At 37.0% G+C, this 21207-nt stretch overlaps 1 protein-coding gene across 2 annotated transcripts in view; it reads right to left on the reverse strand.

The window, feature by feature from the left end:
• Usp34 (ubiquitin specific peptidase 34) overlaps positions 1-21207 on the reverse strand; it is a 185995-nt gene that overhangs the window by 145250 nt on the left and 19538 nt on the right. For both annotated transcript variants that reach the window (XM_028776762.1, XM_028776756.1), the window contains exons 3-7: positions 16680-17100; positions 9943-9993; positions 9661-9810; positions 4273-4340; positions 177-369 (exon numbers count right to left, since the gene is read on the reverse strand). In XM_028776762.1, coding sequence (XP_028632595.1) covers positions 177-369; positions 4273-4340; positions 9661-9810; positions 9943-9993; positions 16680-17100 — 883 coding nt within the window. The remainder of the gene's footprint in view (positions 1-176; positions 370-4272; positions 4341-9660; positions 9811-9942; positions 9994-16679; positions 17101-21207) is intronic.

The raw sequence follows: 21207 nt of genomic DNA on the forward strand, positions 1-21207 counted from the left end.
TCTTTAGTCCTCACTGGTCTCATTTTTAAAATAAGGAAATACAGAAATTATTTGTGAAGGCAATACAAAACGATGCATGCATTAAGCCTAGCATAATAAAGTCCTTCTCTAGTATCATTACATTTGTCTAGCAAGCAAACAAAAGAGTTACCAAAAACAAAGGAAGCATTGCTTACTGTTATCTGACTCAATCCAGCCAACCTCATGGTCAGAGTTGGTGACATAAAGTACTTAAATGCAAGGTCTAGACTTTCCTTATCAAAGCACAGTGTTGTGTCCAATGGTTCTTTCACTGTACTCCACATTAGGTCAGCCATATTACGAGCCGCACTCTGTCGTAACTCCTGATCAGAGAGCTTGCATAAATACCTAATGATTCAAAAACAGAAAGCACACAAACTCACCAGACACTTCTGAAAGAAAATCCCAACAGAAATTCACCAGCATTCCTTTGCTCCAAATCTCCATTTTATGTATCAGGTCCCTAGAATCTCTACATTTACTTTCAATTTAAAATGTTTACATTTATTTACTGTGTATAGGCATGTGGGGGTGTGCCACAACATGGGTGTGAAGGACAACAGACAACTTATGGACTTGGTTCTCACTGCCACTGTGACATGGGTCACAGTAGACAGAACTCAGGGCATCAGGCTTTAAGTACTTCCATCCACTAAGCCATTTAGCGAGCTGCAATTTAATCTCTTTTACTTAATACTTTAAAGAATCTCTTCACTGTGAAAACGTGTCACTGCTTAGATTCCAACTTGACCTCACAATTGCAAAGGACCAAGTCATTTATCATTGGGTGCTCCATAATGCTATGTCACTCTCTAATCTGTCATATTTACAGTTCCAGTTTTAGTGATTACAAGCTGACTTCCTAAGAAACATCACATTCTCCCCATAAACACTAACAAACATTGTTAAGGTATGCATTCAAAGCACCGGGGTTTTTTGTTTTTCTTCTAAGAACCAATAAACATAATTTTAAAAAAAAATTGTGAGGACCTCACTCACATCTGTGCATGTTAATTCTCTGTTATCCAACCTTTCAACACTTTGGGATCTATAAAAATGTCACACATGCCTTTCATTGCTACATGTACAAGTGTTTACAATGTGACTCCAATACTGTTCCCATCAAAAGGTATCTATTTTTTACCTTACTGAATATTGACTGCCAGAGAATTTGCTTTTGCCAAGGAGGTATCAAGAAACATGACTGATGTAAGAAAACTTACTGACCTTGTCCTTTACTGTTACAAACTCTTCCACTATTAAAAAGATGAAACTAAAAGACTACTTCATGAAAGAACAATCTCTGACTAACCAACTGACATCAAGCAACTATAAAACATGAATGAGTATCCTATTTCCCAACACCATTTAGGCTGCTAAACACAGAACAAGGTTATCCTCACCATCCAGTTTCAGTCAAGCCAGTCCAAATCAGTTGAATTATCTATCCTACTAAGTATGAGAAATAATAACCACCACTTCTTTACAGCATTAAGTATGAGGCAGAAGTTGTTTGCTTACATAGCAAAAGCAACTGATATAGGGCTTAACCCTAGACTTGTCTATATTTTCTTTCTTTCCTCTTTAAGTGACCTCATTTGTTCTATTAGTTTCTGAATACTGTTCTTATGCTGACAATGAGGTTAGTAGAGGTTTTCATGTACGCATGAGTGTCGTGTGTGTATCATGTGTCTGTGTGTACACAACCATACATGTGTATGGAGGGCAGAGGTCAATGTGGAATATCTTCAACTGCTCTCTGTATCACTTTTACTTCTTTATCTACTTATTTATTTAAGTATTTTATTTTATTAAGTATTTATTTATCTTATATCTCTGTTTTGTCTGTTTGTATGTCTGAGTACCATTTGCATGCCTGGTGTCTGAAAAGGCCAGAAGAGGATATCTGTCATCAGTTCTCCTAGAACTGGAGTTGCACAGTTATGGAAATTAAATCCAGCTCCCTGAATGGCTGGCTGATCAATGAGACCTAGGAATTTCTTTCTACTCATTTCTTCTATCGGAACGGGGCATCTGAAATCAAGCCTGCTGATGTCAAATCCCTAGACCTCCTGCCAACAACTAAATGACTTTCTTCTGAACTAGAAGCTCATGCTTTCAATTTGCCAACATTACATTAATGACTCAAAATGAGTGCAAAGTCTTACCTAAACTTTCTCAGTCTTTTGTGTCACTGTTAGTGATATCCAGAGCAAAAGAAAAATCTGAGACAGGGTAGGTTTTTGTCATCTCTAATGTTACTTTTTTCTTTGTTTTAAATTAGACTTAATCATTTTATATGTGTTTTGCCTACCTGTATGTATATATAACATACCCATGGTTAATGCCAATAGAGGTCAGAAAAATGCACTGGAATACTTGAAACTGGAATTACGGATGGCTATGAACCACCATGTGGGTGCTAGAAATTGAACCCAAGTTCTTGGCAAGAGCAGCCAGTGCTCTCCAGGCCTTGGACTGGTACCTTTTTTCCGTATAGCTCCATCATTGCTAGTCTTAGTGATTTTACTTTCACTTAATATATGTATTTTCAATATAGCCCTCAATAACCTGGGTATACTAATGTAATTTCTATCTATAACATGGCACTTAATTTTTAAACTAGTCCCGTCAATTCTAATAAATTCTCTATAGAATTTACAATGAGAACTTTATTAAAAGCCAAATTAATTGGTCTTTTAAAAACGATTATGACTCATTTACCCCACTGGTAAACCCAAATAATGCCAGTAACCTACAAGGATCTGAGTAACCTGTCCTTGCTGAGTACTATAACTTATAAACACCCTCCCTTCCTTACACAGCAGCCTCACACCATCCACTCCCAGATCTCCTTTATCAGATTATTTCTGAGTCTCTGTCCCTTCATTTTTTCCCTCCTAGAACATATCCCTGATACCACATGATTAGCTGGTTCACATCCTTTAAGTTTTCATATTTCCTCTTTATCATATTAATTTACTTATATGGCACTTAGCACATCCAAGATATCCTGATACTCAGGTATTTTGAAACACCTCTAACAGTATCAGGAAAATTAGTAAACACTCAAAACTTTACAAATGAATGAATGAGGAAAAATTGCAAAGAATTCCTGATTTTTAATTTTTTTTTTTCTCGAGACAGGGTTTCTCTTTACAGCCCAGGCTGTCCTGGAACTCACTCTGTAGACCAGGCTGGCCTCGAACTCAGAAATCCGCCTGTCTCTGCCTCCCAAGTGCTGGGACTGATTTTTAATTTTAAAAAGTTAATTCTTAGAACTCTCACAGGTCATATCTAAGCTATACAACACATCATCTTAGGCTAACAATAAAACTCATTTCACCTCAAAAAGACCTTTCTCATTGCCAAAATTTAACTTATGTATGTACAAAACTAGTGTTTGTAGAGGTTGGCAATATCATTCTTACAGAGCCCAACACTTCTTCACTTTTTTCTTTGAAATGAGGTCTCTCATTGCCTGGGGGACTGGGGGGGGTGCTGTCTTGCTTATCAGTCTCCAATGACCATCGAATCTACAAGCATCTGCTGTCATCCCTGGGCCTGCATATGAGCTCAGGTTCTCACACTTATACAAGTGCTTTTCAAACGGATTCATTTCTGCAGACCTTACTCCACCCAGTACTAATTACAGCCCAGGATTCTTACTGTTCCATTTTTTTCCTGATACTTATCCTACGTACTTTTTATTTCTTATATACTACAAGTTACTTTCTTGTTTTTTTTTTTACTTGTTTTAATTTTTTTTTAAGTTATTTACGTTACATATATGAGTACACTGTAGCTACCTTCAGACACACCAGATCTTATTACAGATGGTTGTGAGCTACCATGTGGTTGCTGGGAACTCAACTCAGGACCTCTGGAAGAACTGTCAGTGCTCTTAATCAATGAGCCATCACTCTAGCCCAACAAGTTGCTTTCTAAATAAGCTGTTTGATAACATAATATTTAAAACTACCTACTGAATGAACTCAGTAAAAACATAATAAATCTGCTTAGTTCTTCCTAAACTCACATGCAAAAAACAAGACTAAGTAATTTTCCAAAATATAAATGTCAAATATAAACTCATACACATGTATAAAAATTACTATATACTTATAAATAAACTGAAATCTTCCCTAGAGGATATATCCGCAAGGGTCTTTCAAAAGCAACAAACTTGTTATAAACTGTTTAATTGTATTATTATAAATTTACTTAATTAAAGAAATTTAGAACACTTACCTGATAACATACGTTCTAAAAGGAATAATATGCTGCATGACAGCAGGGATATGTAGCCATATCCTAATCTATAAGTAAACATAAAGAAAACAATGTATAATAAAAATATAAGACATTTCAGAGTTTTTCAATTAATTTAAAACAAAAGTAATTAATATTTGGCTGCCTCTAAAACCCCACATATTTTGCTTATAAATTGTAAATAGTGATAAGCTATAAAAAATTAATTCCATCAATTAATCTAACTCAATAGTATAAAATAAACTTGAATATTAAAATCCTTATCTCTTTGTATGACAGCAACTATAACTTCGAGTAATGAACTGGCTTTTAATAAAACCATCTCATCCTTCATTTCAAATCATTTTAAGTTATATGATCTGTAGTCATTTCAATATCCATGTGAGATAAATATATTTCACAGTTGCATGCTCATTACAGTATCAGTAACCTAGAAGGGGGTGATCTGGCTGCACCTTGCACCATTCCACTAATCACCAGGGTTGATCTGCCAGATGGAGCTTGGTGGGGGAGTACACCCTTCTTTTCTCACCATTCCATATGTATCTTTCACAAAGCTGCAGCACTCCACTATCAAGTGCATGATCCTCCAGTACAAGTATTAGAGTTCTTCCATGAAAAACCCATGGAGGGTGGGGCATTATGGTACATGTGTCCCTAATGCCAGTAGTTGGAGGCTGAGGCAAGGATCTCTGTGAGTTTGAGAGAAACCTGGTCAACACAGTGAGTTCCAGGTCAGTCAGAACTACAGCCCTGTCTCAATAAAATATACAAACAAACAAACAAACATACATACATACATACATACACACACACACACACACACATGTGATCAAATATATGTGTATATATACATATATGAAATAGGAGCTGAACAAATAGCTCATTCTCCTACACACACAATGTAATTTTTAAAAAATTTTTTACTTACTTTATGTGTATGAGTGTCTTGCTTGCATGTATGTCTGCATATATTATGTGCATCCTAAATCTGGAGTTATATATAGTTGTGAACTGCCTGCCATGTGGATCTAGCAATCAAACCAGGTCCTCTGCAAGAACTAGAAGTGCTCTTAACCTCTGAATCATCTCTCCAGACACAAAAAAAATTTTTAAAAAAATATTTGCCCCACTTATAAAAGCCTGAACAATGTAAAGATTAAGCCAAACTAAAGTGAAGCTTAAATGCAACCAGCTGAGGTTTATGTGCAAAGTGTAAAAGATGACTCAAAGCAGAGGTACAAAACCAGCTCAAAGGCTCTAAAAAAATGGCATGGACACTGTGCTTGCCTTTCCAGAAAAAAAATATTTCTACAAAGCTCCAGAAATTAGGATAGAAAACAACCTAAAGGATATTACAAATGAATATGCTTTTTGGGTTTACCTTTGCTAACTCTTTGTGCTAATAAAATTCTAGTAAACCTCTAACTATGCACTAAATATCCTCCCTAATACAGAGAAAATGTTCTCTGCTCCCCAAAGCTTAATGACAAGCTATTTTAATAAAGTAGAAAAATAAAATTCTTACCAAAAAAACCTGTCAACCTACTGTTTGATCTGGCGTGCAGATATGTCAAATTACATAATCCTAAACTAATTTTTTATATTCAAAAGTCTCTGTTCCCCCACTTGTCAAAATAGTCCATTTTTAAGGGAGGTTAGAAAGGCAAGATCTCATGATGTAATATCTCTAGCTGGCTTGGGACTCACTATACAGTCTAGGCTGCCCTACAACTCAGAAATGCATTTACCTGTCCCTCTCAAGTGCTGACATTAAAGGATGAACCACCCCACCTGTACGGAGCAGGGTTAACACAGTTCAGTTTGTCCTGTCCACCATGACAGGCTCACATCTGATTACTTCTACTCAATAACATAAGCTAAACTGTTTTTTAAAGCATATTATTTGTAAAGTTTATTTTTGTCTTCCTAGTTTGAGACAGGAAATTTTCAGAAAAGAGTTAAGAAATAAGAAAAAATACTATACCTAGAACCAAATTTAACATAACGGAGAGAAGATAAACTATGTGGGTCTTAGAAGGCAGACCTCCTCTTTTAATTTATGTTCTACTACTCCAATATGTGATAAATGTTGGGAAGCTTCCTTTCCTAAAGACTTAAAAAGTCAGCAAAAAATAGTAAGTTTTTTTTTAAAGTTTCTTTTCTTTCTGTAGCTAGATCTATTGCTACTAAGAAAGGATCTGTCTGTACAAATGGGCTACTTGTACAAAAAATAGAAATGCACTAACCATCAGACTAAGAACTGCTAAAGCCACCCAGGTGTGGTGGTGTAAACCTTTAATCCCAGAACCTGGGAAAGAAAGACAGGTGGATCTCTGAGATGGAAGGCAGCCTGGATAGCGAGCTCCAGGCAGCCAGGACTACAGAGAATACTCTAGTATCCAAAAAATAAAATAAAATTAATAATAATAATGTAGGACTGAAGAGATGGATCAGCAGTTAAGAGCACTGACGGCTCTTCCTGAGTTCAATTCCCAGCAATTACACGGTGGCTCACAACCATCTGTAATGGGATCTGATGCCCTCTTCTGGTGTGTCTGAAGACAGCTGCAGTGTACTCATATAAATAAAATAAATGAATATTTAAAATAATAACAATTAATAATACTTAGTTTCTTAAGTTTTCTTTCTGTGTTGATCAGTAAAACTCCAGCCACTAGTTTTACTATCATACAAACTTAGCATTTTAAGTTTAAATTCTAAAAGATTGCATCACCACTCGTAAAGCTATTTTCCCTCAAAAAGTTAATCACTCTACCGGGCCTACTGGGGCACATCTTTAATGCAAGCATGCAGATCTCTGAATTCTGGACCAGAGCTACAAAGCAAGACACCCCACACACTCCCTCCCATAAAGTGAACTACTCTAAAATAGACATAATAATCTAGTTTCCAGAAAATGTAACTATTCTTTTATGGGACATAAAAAAATGTAAAATGTAAAAGAAATAAGGACTCATTAAGGCCAGTCTATTTATGGTAGACTGTGTAGTAGGATTTGGAAGTTACTGTTTTTCTTTATAGGGAAAGAGTTCCTTTATCCCGTACTTTATTCTGTGTGAAAGCTCATGTAAATTTATAAATTCCCCAATAGGGACAAGTTTCAAGAAAAGAAATGCGCATAAACAGTGTTAAGGACAGACAGGAATGGTTCACATAAGCCAGGGGCATGACAAGTTGAGGTCAGACTAGGCTAAGTAACAATTTCAAACACAAAAACAAAGCAAACAACAAATCACAGTTTATATAATGACTTAACAGAAGAAACTACTGTGTCCCAGCAGGACATGACATACCCACAAAAATCTGAAATTTACTGTGCCCAATCAAATGTACTAAAGACACTGTCTAGTAAACTGTGAAACTGGATTGCACTATGTAGAGCACACACTACCCTTGAACTCACACTCCATCTACCTCTGCAGTGCCAGGATTAAAGAAGGGTGTGTATCTCCATGTCCAGCATCACTTCCTCTTTATTTATGAACTTCAGAAAGGATCAAAGTACCCAAAGCAGATTTTTTTAAAAAGCTAAAATTTCTAATGTTTATCTGTTTTTAATTAGATAAACTGTTTCTCAATTGTTTTAGTTTCTGAGAAAGGCTCACATGGCCCAAGCTGTACTCAAACCTGCTTTGTAGCCAAGGCTAGACTTAAACTCCATCCTCTTCATTAACTTTAAGGGACGGGGCAAGAGGAAGCCCCAAAGTGAACACAACTTCTACTGACAAAATTAAATTGACAGGCAGTTAAATAATTCATAGCTAAAATGAGTAACATCAAGTAGTTACTAAGTGCTTACTTATACATCAAGTGCTACTATACTAACTTTCAACTGATTTTCCTTCCTTTTAAATCTTTACTTATTGTGTAAGTACAGACACCAGCATGCCACTGCATGTGCACAGACGTCAAATGATGAGTAACTCTTAAATCCAGTTTCCTCCTACAACCTTATGAAATCTCAAGACAGTAACTAAGGCCATCCATCATGCCTGCCACAAGCACCTCACATCTTGCCAGATCAAGAATGCTTTGACTGTTAAACTCCATTTAATTTAATGTTACAGAATCCTCTGAGGAAGACACCATGATCACTGTCATTTTAAGATTAAAAGTTAACATTTTAAACTAAAATTTAAAAAGGTAACATTTAAATTCAGAACTAAAACCCAACTATAAATCCAAAGGGAGCTAAGCTTGAAGGCATACACTCTAAATTCCAGCAATCTCCAGGCAAAGGAAAGGCAACAGACTCTCTCGAGAGTCCAAAGTCAGCCAAGCCTGTATCAGCAGGCCTTGCCTAACACATGCAAGAAATCAAAATGGCACATACAAGAAACTGCTACATTCACTTTCTCTATATTAAAAATTTTTCAACATATAAAAAAACTCATGGAATTATGGATATAAAAATGATGTTGGGCGGGCGGTGGTGGCGCACGCCTTTAATCCCAGCACTTGGGAGGCAGAGGCAGGTGGATTTCTGAGTTCGAGGCCAGCCTGGTCTACAGAGTGAGTTCCAGGACAGCCAGGGCTATACAGAGAAACCCTGTCTCAAAAAACCAAAACCAAAACCAAAACCAAAAAAAAAAAAAAAAAAATTACAGACACGTGCAGGTACATATATGCAATAAATCTCAGCAGCACCAATGTCCTCCCTTTCCAGTGCACAATGGCACTATAAGGTTACCACTGGAAACACTGCAACATGATATTGGCCAAGGATTTTCCATACACTGTTTTTATTTTATACAGATTTTATTTAAATAATGTAAAAGTTTAGGTTTGGTTAAGTTACATTTAACTTCATCTATACTCTTTCTAAAATAACCACAGTAAGTTATTAAAGGCTGAATATACAGATAATAAAATTACTTCTCTGATAAAATTTTCACTGTGCCTCACAGTTCTGACAGTATAAAGGGAAAAAACCACATCACGCCATCATATGTAATGCAGAGGAAGTCAGACATACTTCAATAGTGAAGTAGATACCCATCATTTAAATAACACAAAACATTAGGAAACAGAAAGATTTCCCAGGACAAAATCCTAGACCAAGTTTAATTTCAACACAAGCCAACCTACTTTTGACTTTATATAAAAGAGGTATGGGCAAATTTTACCTATTTTAAATTTAAAAATTGACTAATTTGATTCACATTATAACGTTATTACCTTTTTAAGATAGACTTACATTTTTAGTTTTTAAATTATAGAAAAATTAATTACACATACAAATTAATCAGAACCTGTGATTTCAGGACAAAAAAAAAATTCACGACATTGATATGTAGAATATAATACTAAAAAAGTTCAAGAATAATTCCAAACAATACTTACATTAGAAACAACTGTAATAAATGCATGTGCTATAAGAAATGGTAAAGTTTCAGGAGTCCCATATTCAAAGCAATCCTTCATGAGAGAAAGGCCATTTTTCCCACAAAACAGACAGACATAACGAAGCAAATGCAAGGGTACTTCTACATCCTATAAAAACAAAAGTGTATCCTTATTAAACTTATTAGAAATCATTTTCAGTTTATTAGAATTATTGAATCACTATAGATGTAAAAATTCAAAAGACAAGAAGACAACATACAGAATATAAAAGATACTTACATTCATATCACAAAATGCCCCTAATATGTTACTTTCTTGTGTTGATATATCCTAATTTAAAAAAAAAAAAGTAAGTGTTAGACAATTATTAAATGATGATCTAAAAAACATGTAATTTTCTAAAAAATCTCAAGAAGTCTATTTTACAGCCACAGGCAGCAACACCCCCCCTCCTAAAGTTACAGTACCTCATCTCTGAAGTGCTCTTAAAGTCTTTCTGTAGTACACACTGTACAGTTTTCCTCCTTCTGCCTAGGCTTCTTTCACAGTACCTGCCAAGCGTCAGGCAAGGATTCTACAACTGAGCCACACCTCTTTCTTTTTCTTTTTTTTTTTTTTCCTTGTTTTGGAGTTAGGGTCTCACTGTGGAAGCCCAGAATGGCCTTGAATTCACAAGTTTGCTGTCTCCATCTTCATAATAGTTGTGCATAACCACACTGGGCTTATTTTTCCTTCTCAAAACCAATTTAAACAATGTAAGCTTTCCTTTAAAATCAGGGTGAAAATGTGCTAGGTAAAAGATGCTGTTTAGTAGTAGAGCGCCTGCTTAGCATGTATAAGGCCCTAAGTTGGATCATTACCACTTGGGAGGCACATGTCAAAAGAGTCAGGGTGATTCTTATAAATACAAATTAGGTGATTTTCAAACTACACTCATGAATTCCTCTTGAGATGTACTCCTGAAAGTGTGTGTTCCACACATAAGACTGACTGCCCAAAGCACACTCGTTGGTGATCATATAAACAAATATGTTTACGGAAGGGTAAACAGTACTTATCAATACTTAAAATATGAACTGCTTTGGACTTTCAGATCATCTTTTGAATATTTCAGCCTGAAGAAGTACCAAGAGAAATGTTGGAAATTTTATGTATAACCATGTTCACCAAAACTAGTAACAAAACTAAATTTAACTAATACTGGTAGATCAGGTAAGTAAAACCCCAATTTTAGAGAACCTATCAGAAAGAAACACTCTAAAAACTGAGATGTTGGGGGAAATGGGGAAAAGGGATAACATCTGAAATGTAAATAAAATATCCAATAAAAAAAATTTAAAAAAAAAAACTGAGATGTTGTAAAAGTTTGACTAAACTGTAAGCATATGACATATAGGTCAGACATTTAAGAAACTGCTCAAAGCTGGGAGGTGGTGGCTCACGCCTTCAATCCCAGAACTCCGAAGGCAAAGTCAGGTGGATCTCTGAGTGTGAGGCCAGTCTAGTCTACATACAGAGAGAGTTCCAGGACAGCCAGGGCTGTCTCAGAAAAACAAAAAAGACTTGTTGAAAATTTTTAGAAAAAAAAAATTCAACAGATCTGTATGTTTAAGAAAAGAAAGCAGCCAGGCGGTGGTGGCTTGTGAGAGGCAGAGTTGGAAGCCAGACTGGTCTACACAGTGACTTCTAGGATAGCCACAGCTACATATAAAAACCTTTTCTAGGGGGAAAAAAAAAGTAAGTAGTAATACTATATTTATTTAAGAACAAAAATTATGATCAGGACCTGATTATCAAAATTATTTAAAAACGGGATCATGCAGCACAAGAGAGATGGGTCAGTAGTTAAGGGCACTGACTGCACTTCCAGAAGATCTAGGTTCAAATTCCCACATGGCAGGTCACAACTGTCTGTAACTCCAAGATCTAACACCCACAGAGACATACATGCAAGCAACACACCAGTGCACATAAAATAAAAAGGTAAATACATAAAAAAACAACAACAACAGATTATGCTATTAGATAGCACAGGCTGGCTAGAATTTCAGTCCTCCTAGTTTTGGTTTCCTAAAGCTAAGATTTCAAGTGTGCAGTACAAAATTTAGGAGGAGATTAGAGTGGAATTTGAGACAGGGTCTCACATAGTCTAGGCTGGCTTTGAATTCCCAAAGCAGCCAAGGATGACCTTGAACTTCTAATCCTACTCTCATTCTGCCCAGAGCTGAAATCTGAGATAATAGGTGTGGACCAATTATATATTTCTTTTTACAAAGTCTGTAACAATGTAAACTAACTAGGTAAATAAAAAGCAGTGTTTTGCCACTGTGGAAGCATTGAAAAAATATATATATGGTTCAAGTCTTTTAAAGTTTTTTATTTTGTATATTCTGTTTTTAATTTGTCTCACTATACATACACTCATCTGAAAGCAATACCAAGAGAACTCATTGATTCATTCATTCATTCTTTGCCACTACCTGTTTCACATAGAGATGAATTGTTAAAAGAATCTGACAATGACTGACAAATCAGCACTCGCACAACACTGCAACTGAATTAAAATTACCTAAGAGGTAAACATATTTTGCAAAATACATATAACAAAACTAACTTTCTAATACCAGAGCCTCAAATTACACTCAATAAAATTTTTATAGTTAAAGATATAGTTCAGTGTCAGAGCACTTGTCCAGCATATTTAAAGCTGTGGGTTCCAGTCTCAGAAAAAGCAGGAAAACTTCCAGAGTTAAAGAACTCCTGTGGCACCATTAAAGTACCAAGTCACTGACTAAGAACCACGCTGGAATACTAGTGTGGAATACTAGTACGGAACACAAACACAGAAACTCTGAAAAAGTTTCTATCCTGATATACAACAGTCTCCTTTTGACCTAGTTTCACATAGAGACCAGAGAAACTGTCTTCCTAGTCCTGGTTATCATTCTGCCTGTTCCTTCCCAGTGCATAGGTACATACAGCCAAGCCCAGATTAGGATTATACTGTAAACCCTATGTTTATCAAATAAAACTATACATTTTAGAAGCAAACAAAACTTTTTATTTAAATGGGCAATTAAATAGTGAAGTAATTCTGTACCTAATAGCAAAAACTGTTCAGTAACTGTGCCATAGGGAACTGTAGGTTACCCAGAATTAAAGATGTGCTGTAAGTCAGGAGTACTTAAATTCATAGTAGTTATATAATTCAGGGACAATGCTAAAAACAAGAGGAAAACCTTATAAGATCTCTCAGAAGGTGCTTGCTGCCAAGATTGACAACTTCAATCTTCAGCATCCTCATGGTAGAAAGTAGGAACTGAGTCTTAAAAGTCTCCTCTAATCTCAAGGAATTCTTGAAAACACATACACAGGCACATACATACACTAGACAAAATAATAACATGCAATAAAAAAAAACTTTTTAAAAAATTTTTTTACAGCCGGACAGTGGTGGCACACATCTTTAATCCCAGCACTTGGGAGGCAGAGACAGGCAGATTTCTGAGTTTGAGGCCAGCCTGGTCTACAGAGTAAGTTCCAGGACAGCCAGGGCTACACAGAGAAACCCTGTCTCGAAAACAAACAAACAAATAAAATTTGTTTAAAAAAATTATTTTATGACAAGATCCCGCTATGCAGCCTTAAATGATCTCAGAATGTGCCATCATACCCAGTTTTGAAGGGGTAATTTATTTTTTGAGAAACATGAAGGCATCAAGCTCACTATATAACCAAGTGTAACCTTAAATTCCTGATCCTCCATCTCCCCAAAATTAGGATTATGTGCGTGAACCTTCCCAAAACTAGAAGTATGAAACACCACACCAGGTTACAAAGAAGAAAGAATCAAAACCAGGACTTAGTGCATGCTAGACAAGCACTATTATACCAGCTACAAAGTTGTGTGTTTGTGTGTGTGTGTGTGTGTGTGTGTGTGTGTGTGTGTGTGTGTACACATTTTTTTTTAATTTAAAAGGGTTCATGGCTGAATATATTAGTAATCTTCAGGGGTAGGAAAGTTGCCATAAACTAAAGCTTGCTGAGCTACTTTAAGTTCTAAACTATCAAAGGCTATATAATAATTAACCTCTCTACAGATAAAAGCAATGTTTTAAAAAGGGCACCCCCCCCCCCAAAAAAAAAATGGCAGTTAGTAAAGATACCAAACATTTGAGTTCAAGGTTATCTTTCCCAGAGTGAGTTCAAAGACATCCTGATCTACACAAAACTCTCCTTAGAAAAGGTAGAGGACTCAGCAAAGACTTCGATTGTCAAGATACATGCACATTGTCTGTCTCATCACACCATGTATACATACACTAAACAAAAGTATTGCCCCCTCTCCTCTCTACTAATTTCTTTTGCTTGAGTTAAGAGTCCTAGCTGTCCTGGAACTCACTATGTAAACCAGACAACCCTCTGCTTCTCAAGTGCTGAGATTAAAGGTATGGAGCACATCTAGCCCCAAAGATTAGGGGGACTGAAGAGACAGCTCAGCTCTTAAAAGTACTTGCTGTAGGAACTGGAGAGATGGCTCAGCAGTTAAGAGCACTAACTCATCTTCCAGAGGATCAGGGTTTAATTCCCAGCAACCATATGTCAGCTCACTGTAACTCTGTAAGTCCAAGATCTGACATCCTCACACACACATACATGGAGGCAAAACATCAATGCACTTAAGGATCTCTGCAGGAGGATCTTTGAGTTCAAGACCAGTCTAAACTACAGACCAAGTTCTAGGTCAACCAGGGGTATAGAGAAAACCTGTCTTGAAAAACACATTATATAGGGATACACAGAGAAACTCTGTCACGAAAAAAAAAAAAAAAAAGAAAAACACATTATAAAAAAAGTGTCTGCTGCAATGGCCAAGGCTTCATTCTCAGCACCCATGACACCTAACACCAGCTGTAACTCCCGTTCCAGGAGTCCAGTGCACAATTCTGGCCTCGAGACACCAAGCATGCATACAGTGCATATAGAGTATGTTACAATAGATATGTAAACTACCCAAATATAATATATGCTATATATTATATGTGCATGCAAATGAAATATCACACACACATCCTTTATTGGGGGAGAAATCAGGTCATATTATGTTGTCCCTCCCATCTGAGTATACTAAAACAGCTGTAACAATAGTCACATGTCACTGCATTTTTGCTTCTACAATTTTTTTTTTTTTTTTTTTTTTTGGTTTCTTTGTGTAGTCCTGGCTGTCCTGGAACTCACTCTGTAGACCAGGCTGGCCTTGAACTCAGAAATCCACCTGCCTCTGCCTCCCAAGTGCTGGGATTAAAGGTGTGCACCACCACCGCCTGGCCTAATTTTTTTTTTATTTAAATGGTTATAAAAATTTCAGAAGTGCCAGGCAGTGGTGGCGCACACTCCAGACTAGCCAGCACTATATAGTGAAACTCATCAATAAATGGATGGATGAAGAGATGAGGGGAGCATGTGACAGATGCCCATCTCAGAATTGTAAGAAACAGATAACCCAAGATATAAACAAGGACTAGGGACATCGCTTAGCTGACAGGGTATATGCCTAGAAAGCACAAAGCCCTGTGTCTGACCTCCAGCATAAGCAGATATGGTAATTTATACTTATAATCCTAGCAGCCAGGATGGAGAAGGAGCTCAGGGTCATCTTCTACTACACAAGTCTGAGGCGAACCTGAACCCAGTTTACAATAATAAAAACTACACTTTGCCTTTCCTCCCAATCTAGAGATGGAATTTATAATTTTCTTCACGCTCCCTTTGAATGCTGAATGCCCTCATGAATTGTATCAGTCACCAAATGTAACAAAACTCATTCTATGCCACTTCAGTGGCACCCAGGATGCCTTATAGCATCTACTTTTGTCTATCTCAAGCACTCCTAAAACCACAACATGGGGAAGCTTGCCCACCTTCGTAGGAGCAGTAGCCATGGAAGAAAATACAAGGAACCATGTGCAGAGCAGCCAGAGTGCTGAGACTCTGACCTTAACCAATACAGAGCCAGACAAACTTGGTAAGCGCTCCTGCTGTCAGAGAATGGCAAGTAATTAACTATTTCGCCGAGGCAAGTACATCACCACATATTCTCAGTTCCTGCTTTCTATAAACATAACTATCTTTACAAATTGTTTTCTAAAATGCTCATAAAAATAGCACAAGTGGAATTAAGCATCTTGCCTTACAAAAAATACTATTTAAAATATATAACTTGTTAAGCTCTACTTATTAATGAAAAATTCTAGTCTGACATGTTTCTAAGAATGAAAGTAAAAACTCTGGTTCTTTTTTACCACAATTTTTTTTTTTTAATTTTATGAATATGTGTGTGCATGTTTAAGTTAGGTGCATGTTTTCCCACCACATGCATGTAGGAGCCCAAAGATATCAGAACTGGGGTCAGATCCCCAGGAATTCAAGCTACAGTAGTGCATTACCAGATGGGTGCTGGAACATGACCTGGATCCTCTGCAATCCTTATTTTTACTTTTGACAATGTTGGGACCTCAACTTAGGACTTCATACAAATGCTAGGCAAGCACTCCATCACTGAATTATATATGCCTAGCCATTAGTTTTTAGTTTTGTTTTATTTTTAAGTCATAATGAATGGAGAAAAAAATGTTTAAATTACTTAAAATTTAAGTTCTCTGAGTTCAATTATAAACATATTTTGACAATACCAGTCATTTGTTTTCATTAAGCTGGAACATGATTACACAGCTGTAATCCAAGTACTCAGGCTGAGGCAAGTGAATTAAACTTCAAGGGCAACCCAAGGATACACAGAAAGTTCAAGGCCACAATGCAGTACTATACAGTGAGACCCTGTCTCAAAGAGAAAGAGGAAGCAAGAAGAAAGAAGGGAATGAAAGACAGACAGGGGAGGCAGAAAGAAAATTTCCCATCAAAAATTAACCAGTTTGAGTCATTCACAGGTAAGGAGGGGACCAGCAGGTTTAGTAGGACTTGATAACACAAGAATCATCGGACTTATTTTTACATACCTCGATAGTAGGATGAGTATTATGCTTGTAAGCAGTATATAAGGGAAACTGAATTTGAAAAATTTTTGCTACACATAGTAATAGTTTTTCCTTCTCATCTGTATTCCATAAACTAAAAGGATCAGAACTCTTTGAAGATTCCTCCTCAGTCAGATTACAAATTCTTGTAGAGTTTGATTTTTTTTCTATTGATTTTTGTCTTTCTGTATTTCCTTCATTACATTCTCTATCTATACTCAGTGGTTCTTCCGCTTGATTACTCTCATCTTGCCACGTGGAATCTATGTTAATGGTAGTACAATGTTTACAAAGCTGGTCCCGGAGCACTTGAACTTGGGCAATCACTAAGTTAATAAGTGCACATACTACTTGGTTAAAAATCTCCAAATGCTTATATTCCTTGAAGCAGCATAGACATTGCCTATAAGAGAAAATAAAATACAATAAATAAATGCTTCCTAGAGAAGAAACAATATACATTTTAATAAGTAACAAAAGAAGCAAATATTAAAATACTTTTCTTAAACATCAATTTTCCCCTTTCTGCTTGGGCAGCACTGTATTCATTTTTAAGAATAGAATCATAGGGTGGGTACAGTGGTACATGCCTTTAATCCAGCATTTAGAAGCAGAAAGACAGGTGAGGTGGATCACTGTAAAGTTCAAGGACAGCCACATGGTTATATAGAGACCCCGTCTCAGAAAACCAGAAATCAGTAGTAGTAACAGTAGTAGTAGTAGTAGTAATGACTTCTTTAATAAAACTACTGGTTACTTAATACAAGGTGTTTTATCACCTAACAAAATGTATTATCTACCTACATTTTTAAATGAATTCTTGAAGCCTACTTAGGATGGGTACTCTGACCCTATCTGGAAAACCAAACACACTCAGAAACACAAAATATTCTCTCTTCAATGTCAGTTTAAAAAAAAAAAAACAAAAAAACAGGAAATGTCAGGTAAGTATTACATACAAATCTAGTTCTCTTCGACAAGTTCAATTAATAGCACAATACTTGGCATACTTCAGGTAATTAAAAATCTTGTGTGAATCAATAACTCAATGATACACACACAAGTACCTAGTTCTAATTATATTAGTATCCAAACACTGATGAAAGATAATCAGCCATTACTTATAACTTACTCCTTAAAATATTAGCAAAATGTCTCTATATCATCCAAATAGATCACCAACACGATATATAACCACAAAACCCTTGGCACACATTCATTTAAAAAGTAAATCCTGCCGGGCAGTGGTGGTGCACGCCTTTAATCACAGCACTTGGGAGGCAGAAGCAGGCGGATTTCTGAGTTTGAGAGTTCGAGGCTAGCCTGGTCTACAGAGTGAGTTCCAGGACAGCCAGGGCTACTCAGAGAAACCCTGTCTCGAAAAACCAAAAAAAAAAAAAAAAGGAAGTTTCAGCTGGAAAGATGGCTTAGTGGTAAAAACTGGCTGTTCTTCCAGAAGACCTGGGTTCAGTTCCCATCATCCATATATTGGGTCACAATAGTCTCTAACTCCAGTTCCAGAGGGATCCATCTCCCCTTCTGGCATCTGCAGGCACTGCATGCATGTGAAGCAGAGAGATACATGTGGGCAAAACATCCACATGTATGAAATAAAAAATAAAAGGAAAATGGGAATTAAGATGGGTGGTAGTATATGCCTTTACTACTAGAACCAGGAAGGCAGAGGCAGCTGCCAGTGGGGCTTCCAGACCCACCAGAGACCCTGTCTCATAAACAAACAAAAACAGCAACAAAGAAAACCATTGGGACGGCTCAGAACTAAGGAGCTCTAAGCAAGGATGAAGTAGAGGACAAAAAAGGGATCAATGCAAGGGATCAAGTAACCTCCCTGACCAACAGCTAAACTATCATAGTCAAAGAATAAGGAAACTCTGAGAAGTATCAAGAATCCAAAAGACAGATCATTGTTAAGAAAGACTATTTTAAGGCCAGCCTGGTATACAAAGTGAAGTCTAGGCCAGCCAAGTTACACGGTCAAACAAACCCTTGTCCAAAAAAAAGCCTGCTCATCAGTTTATTCACACTTATCGTATAGTACAGATCATGATTTTAAGATGCACCACCCACAGAGAATATCGAACTCACTTTGTTGTGCCCTTGTCTTAACCATGAGGGATAGCCAAGAAAAACTCTTTCTAAGAAGAAAGAAAAGCCTCAAAATAAATAATAAATAAAAACTTGTGTCACCAAGGACAACAAAAACAGTGAAAAAAGACTCAGCCTAGCTTGGTGGTGCACACCTTTAATCCCTGAATTCAAGGCAGGCCTGATCTATAGAGCAAGACTCTTTAAAAAAAAAAAAAAGAAGGGAAGGAACTCCTCAGAAATAAATACAACACAGAAATGTTCTAGTTTCCTTTCTGTTGGATACTATTGATAAACAGTGCCCAAAACCAACTCAAGGAAGGACATCTTGTAATTGAAATCCCTCACTTGAGGAAAGATAAGACAGGAACTCAAGGCAAAAACCTGAAGCAAGAATTGAAACAGAGGCCATGAAAAAGTACTGCTTAGTAGCATACTCCTATAGCTTGCTGTTTGCTTTATGATAAAAGTTGAGGCTACCCGGCACAGTGGTCTTGGCCCTCCCAAATCAATCATTAATGAATTAAATGCCTGTATTCCTAGCTTCTCCGATATACTGGGGTCTCCACTGCAGCTGAAGTGGCACCTTCACCAGTCACCTCTATTGGGCTCTCCTCAGGGACTCCGAGTCTATATATACCAGGGTGCCTCAGTTTCTCTTTATGACCCTCTCAATCCTGGGGTTTCCACTGCAACTGGGGCTACACTTAACCAACAGCCTTTCACAATCCTATGATCCCTTTAAAAGGTAGCTTTCATGGGCCAGCACTCAAGAAGCAGTATCAAGAAGAGTTCTCTGTGAGTTGCAGGCCAGCTTGGTCTACATATGGAGTTCCCAAACAGGCAGGGCTACAGTGAGAGACCCTGTCTTAGAAAAACAAACCAAAACAAAAAATGCAACTTTCATAAAGCCAAAGCCAGCACCATGTGGAAGATTCTTTGTAGGCATAATGTTTTGTGCACAGTATAAAGTTTACCCTTAGGTTATTCAAATGCTGATTTCTCTGCCTTCATATCTTGTTTCAATCTGGACGAGGCATTGTAATGCTTATACCAAGAATCTCCTGTCTCAAGTTTGTGTAAACTGTTCTTACATGCTTATTCTCTACCTTGTCAATAAATGCTGATCACCCAATGGCTGGGCAGATTAGAGAAGAGGGTGTGACATTTGCCAACCAGAGGAAGGAGAGAGGGAAAGAGAGCAATTCAGATGAGCTAGCAGGATGGAGGAATTGGAGCCATGAAGAAGGAGACTGAAGATCAATAATAACTTGCAAGCATCATGGGAGGGAGCTGGGAAGTAGCCAGATTAGCACAGAAGTTTAAGGTACATCTCTTACTGCTCAGCTATTGAGGTGCAGTTTTAAATAAAACTTGGTTTCTCTGTGTAGTTATTGGGGACTACATAAGGAAATAGACCCACTGGATTCACTACATAATTTATATTAAAATAATTCATTTACAACTTAGACATTATCAAGTTCAACTCCCAACTTGAGATACAGCCTTGGCTCCTCTAAACCAGCTTCCGTGTGCTGATCCTGAATAGATAGTAAATACTCCCCACAAGATTTCACCTCAATGACACCAGTGTCTCCTTAATCATAGCTGCTTTTTCAGCTCCGGCAAACAAAAGCCGTAGTCTCAGTAAAATAAAGGTTTCATTTCAGTGGTACTGTACTATCCATCCATTCAGAGCAAATTCTTTAGCTGCAGCAGACCAGAACCACAGATTATTAATTCAAATAAATCATCACAATGCCCTCCCTAACAAAGAGTTTTTGCTTCTCTATGAAATACCACAAGGCAAGTCTTCATCATCTGCCCTGTTCTCAACACTATCTGACTAGTTTCCAAGAATAGGCCATTAAGTTTTGAGCACCAATAACTTTTCCAGCCCAAAGTTCCTAACATTTCCACCATCCTCCCAAACAACATGGTCATGTCTGTCACTACAAGTTTTCTGGTACCAACTTTTTGTCTTGTTTGTTGTATGTTGCTATTATAAAAAACTGGCCAAAAGTGACTAGCAGGGGGAAAAAAACGCATTTTATTTAGCTTACATTTCCTGATCTACAGTACATCATTGTGAGAAGTCAAGGCATAAAATGCAACCATAATAGGAATCCAGCGGCAGGAGCTAAACAGATACCATGGAAGAATGCAGCTTACTAATTTACCCCTTATGGCTTGCTCCTCCCACTTCAGGGCCCCTACACAGGGGAGCACCACCTACCATTGGTTGTACCCTCCCACATAATCATTAATCAAGAAATGCTTCATGATCTGATGGAACCAATTTCTGAGTTAGTGAAGATTCTTTTCCCAGATGACCACAGACTGTTTCAAGTGGAGATATATATATATATATATATATATATATATATATATATATATATATATT

The sequence above is a fragment of the Grammomys surdaster genome, unplaced genomic scaffold (assembly GCF_004785775.1).
Source record: "Grammomys surdaster isolate TR1022 unplaced genomic scaffold, NIH_TR_1.0 67, whole genome shotgun sequence".
Lineage (NCBI taxonomy): Eukaryota > Metazoa > Chordata > Mammalia > Rodentia > Muridae > Grammomys > Grammomys surdaster.